Source organism: Mirounga leonina, unplaced genomic scaffold (genome assembly GCF_011800145.1).
Source record: "Mirounga leonina isolate KUSES-001 unplaced genomic scaffold, KU_Mleo_1.0 Mir_101664, whole genome shotgun sequence".
Classification (NCBI taxonomy): Eukaryota; Metazoa; Chordata; class Mammalia; order Carnivora; family Phocidae; genus Mirounga; species Mirounga leonina.
This window is the reverse complement of record NW_023270175.1, coordinates 4,836,348-4,841,008: the sequence shown is the minus strand read 5'-3', so window position 1 is coordinate 4,841,008 and position 4,661 is coordinate 4,836,348. Positions and strand designations below refer to the sequence as shown.

The following is a 4,661-nucleotide window of genomic DNA, read 5'->3' as shown; positions in this document are numbered from 1 at the left end:
AGGAATTAGCCTTTAGCGCAGGGCCTGGTACACAGTAAGCAGTAACTAAGTGATAACTGCTATTAATGCTATTAATATCAATAACCTTAATAATAAACCGAAGCACAGTGGGCTTGAATGACTTATCCAAGGTCACAGAGCTGGTAAAGCCAGGATTTGAACCCAGGTCTTTCCACCCAAAAGCCTGGGCTTTTTCTGCTATACCCCTTTGTAAGAAGAGAAAGATGGTAGTGTGAAAAGAGTTGATTTTCCAACCCCTTAGCCAGGCTGCCTCCATAAACCAGCCACTTGAGACCTTCAGGCACCTAAGACTCTCTTTGGTCTCCCTCTCTCTCACTCAGGTTGCTAAATTGCTATGAACCATGGCCCAACTGTACTACAAAAAAGTCAACTATTCACCATACAGAGATCGTATCCCCCTGCAAATTGTGAGGGCTGAGACCGAGCTCTCTGCAGAAGAGAAGGCTTTCCTCAATGCTGTGGAGAAGGGGGACTATGCCACTGTGAAACAGGCCCTACAGGAGGCTGAGATCTACTACAATGTCAACATCAACTGCATGGATCCTCTGGGCCGGAGTGCCCTGCTCATCGCCATTGAAAATGAGAACTTGGAGATCATGGAGCTACTGTTGAACCACAGTGTGTATGTAGGCGATGCATTGCTCTATGCCATCCGCAAGGAGGTGGTGGGCGCTGTGGAGCTTCTGCTCAGCTACCGGAGGCCAAGTGGAGAGAAGCAGGTAAGAGAAATTCCTACGGGCTGAGGAAACAGCCAGGAACAATAACGCCCCAGGATCAGAAGCTTGGAAACTAGGGAAGGTTAGGTAGGCTGGAGTTAAGAAGCCCTATCATGGCAACCCTCTGCTCTCAGAAATAGCATCAGTGATCTCCAGTGGTATCCTAGAGCTACCCTGCATGGTCCACACTGAGTTTTCCTCATTTGCCTTTTCCTTGTGAGCATTTGCCCATATACATTCAATACTTAGCAACCCAAGGGTGCCTGGGTGGCTCAGTTGGTTAAGCGTCTGCCTTCGGCTCAGGTCATGATCCCAGGATCCTGGGATCAAGCCCCACATCGGGCTCCCTGTTCAGTGGGGAGCCTGCTTCTCCCTCTCTCTCTGTCCCTCTCCCCACTCATTTTCTCTCTCTCTCTCAAATAAATAAATAAAATCTTTAAAAAAAGTACTTAGCAACCCGAAAGTGTACATCCCATTTACATAATATCCAAGCTCCTTCGACACTCCCTACCCTCTGCTCTCTAGCTTCATTTTCTTCCTCTATTCAAAGGTTACATTTGAGGAAGGAAAAGACCAAACACAGACATGGGATGTCTTCACCAGCCTCTCTCCTGGAGAACGACAAAAGGCCTTTAAATGTGAATGTCATGATGTAGATGCAGAGAGATACAGGGACTCATGTATTTTCCCAGTACCTGTGATGCAACAGCATTCCACCCCTAAATGTTTAGGATTTTGCCTCTGTGACTCTCTACCCTCCAAGGCACTTAGGCTTAACACTCTGGAATCATCTTTGAGTCCTTCCTTTTCCTTGTCTCTGTGTCCAATCCCCAAGCCCTGTGGTTTCTTCCTGCCCAATCTCTCTTTCACACTTTCTTTCCTCCCACCACTCTGCCTGTGCTCCTCATCATCTCTCTCCTAGATAGGTGATTCTCAAAGTGTGGTTCCTGGACCAGCAGCATTAGTTAGCATCACCAGGGGAACTTGTTACAAATGCAAATTCTCAGGCCCCACCGCAGGCTGACGGAATCAAAAACTCTGGAGGTGAGGCCCAGCACACTGTGTGTTGACCAGCCCCTCCAGGGGACTCTGATGCATACTCAAGTTTAAGAACCACTCTCCTAGAATAACATGAAAATCCTCTAATTGGATTCCCTCTCTTTCTCACAAGCCATCCTGAGCAACAATGCTGGCTTATTCTCCCCAGTACAGCACAACAATCCTGTCATTCCTGTCCATGCTTTCAGTGACTACAAGGTCCCATTACAAGAGAAACCGACACATGAAGTCTAGTACTCGTTACCCTTCAGTAATGGTCTTTTCCGGTCCTGTCTCCTGCAGGTTTCTCCTAAACCCCTCAAGTCAGACAGGTCTCTTCACTGTCTTTCTTTGGAATATAGTAAGGACAAAGAAAATACAGAGTTATCAAGTGTGGAATACCATAATACATTAAAAAGCAAAAATAGTACATATCAAACCCCAAATTGCAAAATGCTTAGATAAGGAAAACACTTGACATCAAACCTTATGGGATATGACCAAATCTTGGTTTAAGGGAACTCATAGCTCTACTACTTGCCTGCCCAGTTAAACAAAAAGGAACAGAAGTAAGCTAAGTGATAACACATAGACTAAGCACTGGAATGGAGAGAGCAGAAAGAAAAACAGTAGTTTAAAAGTTCCTTGAGTAAAGGTCCTGAATGCCCCCATGCTCCATCAGCACTTAATACAGTGCAGCTGTATTCCCGCATTAGGAAAGTGCCTGTAATATCACAGGCACTCAATACTTATTCTATGAACAAATAGTTCATAATAGTTCATGTGCAGCCAGCACTGTGCTAAGCATCTTACACCACTGAGCTCATTTAATTCCCACAACAACTCTGTTAAGTAGACACTATTATGACTGCCCCCATTTTACCAATGAGAAAAATCGAGTCACAGTCGAATCAGTTGTCCAAGATCACAGTGTCAGAGCCAGGATTTGAACCCAGGCAACTGAACTCCTAAACTCACTCACTTAACCATTTGCTTATACTGCTTCTACGGCAATCTAAGTCTTAGGGTTTCCAGCACAGGAGTTCTGAGACTAGGGTTGATCAGTGAAGGATAGAGAGCTCTCTGGAAAGGACAGGCCAGAATTTGGATGAATAGCAAAGCAGAGAGGTTCCCTACTCAGTCTGTGTCACGATTCCCACCAAAACTGATTTGTCCTATGCCCTGTTTTCCCACAGTCCTGCTAAGGGCCTGAGTGATTTACTGTGTTACTCTGAACTAAGGCTTACCCAGATAACCTGCTCTATGATGACCTTGCCCACCTCTGAGATTAGCCATTAGCTCTATCCTTCCATTGACACCAATCACAACCACTATGTATTATTGGCCAGCCTTACTTGCATAAATGTCTAGTCTCTGTAACTAGATTGTTTCTTTTCTTTTTTTAAAAGATTTTATTTATTTGTCAGAGAGAGAGCACAAGCAGGGGGAGGGGCAAAGGGAGAGGGAGAAGCAGGCTCCCCGCTGAGCAGGGAGCCCAATGTGGGGCTCGATCCCAGGACCCTCAGATCATGACCTGATCCAAAGGCAGATGCTTAACCAACTGAGCCACCCAGGTGTCCTAGATTGTTTCTTAAATGTCGGGCATAGTCTAATGCCCAACCGTTTCCATGTTTACCCCAATAGTACCTAACCCAGTGCCTAGTACATAATGGGTGATATATAAATATTTGCTGATGAATAAGAAGGAGCTACATTTATCCCTTAGAAAAGTATATGGCTAGCCAATTGAACAAGATATCCTGGACTTTCATATTCAATCCCATTTAGCTTCATAACTGTGGTGAAAGACAGGAGAGTTTCCAAAGAGGAGGCTAGCAATACCAACCCTATCTGAGTTTTGAAAGTAGGCTATGTCCTTATTTGATGGCCCCCATCCCCCCAATCTTTCCCCAGTGCTCTGGCAAACTCTAAGGAAGAAAGTCACCAGAAAAACTTACTCTGAACTACAGTCTAAGGCATGACCTCCCCTGGAGAAAGGCAGTGCTTAACTCAGGAATGAACCACTAATGGTGAAATGTCAGGCATATGGAACAGGGGTGAAGCTGTTTGGGACAGTCTGTCTTTTCCCAAGATCCTTTCAGACATGCTGCCAATGTAAGACCTCTTTTGTCCATACTCTTAATATCACACCATATGTACAAACGCACAAAGCCATCAGGCCCATCCCCAAGTCTTTTCCGAAAACTTTCTCTTCCCACTCTCCTCTCTCTCCCAACCCCCACCACCAGCCTCTGCTAAATTTTATTTTCTCCCATTGCTCTGACAATCGCTGCAATAAGTCATATGTCAGTAACTATAACAACAGGCTGCCACAGTGCTGGAGTTCTGCCTTTCTGAGAGATAGAAACAGGATTTGTTTACCTGGGAGCAATCAGGGATATGAGCAAACACAGGCCTCCTGAAGGACCACGGGTCCAGCTGGGTAGGCTACTCTCAGGAAGGTGCCCCTCCCACACACAGAATTCAAACACCTGGCCTTTTTCCTGGGCCCTCCCCCATCTATCCAAGGGACTGGGCACAGCTGACCTCCATCAGTCTTGGGTGGATAAACAAGTGCTCTTTTTGGCTTTACTGGGTAAAGAGTTTGGTCTCAGGCTGGCAGCAAGAACCACTCTGCTCAGCCCACCGTGCTCTTCTCCATCTTCTAGCCTACCAAAAGTGCTCTCAGATAAAGATCAGAGGCCAGGCATAAATGGCTGACACTGGCTTCAAGGATCAACACTCACATGGATATCTACGTTTTTAATAGGGACCAAAACTCAAAGTAAAAATGGCAATGCTTTATCAGAATTTTCTGCACCAGACAAGTATAAGACTCTGTGTGTGTGTGTGTGTGTGTGTGTGTGTGTGTGTGTGTGTGTGTGT

The 4,661-nt window shown here is 45.7% G+C and overlaps 1 protein-coding gene across 1 annotated transcript in view; it reads left to right on the top strand.

The window, feature by feature from the left end:
* Window positions 1-360: 360 nt before the first annotated feature.
* TRPC5 (transient receptor potential cation channel subfamily C member 5) overlaps window positions 361-4,661 on the top strand; it is a 126,996-nt gene continuing 122,695 nt past the window's right edge. The window contains exon 1 of the mRNA XM_035007348.1: window positions 361-740. Within this exon, the coding sequence (XP_034863239.1) occupies window positions 363-740 (378 nt within the window). The 5' untranslated portion in view covers window positions 361-362. The remainder of the gene's footprint in view (window positions 741-4,661) is intronic.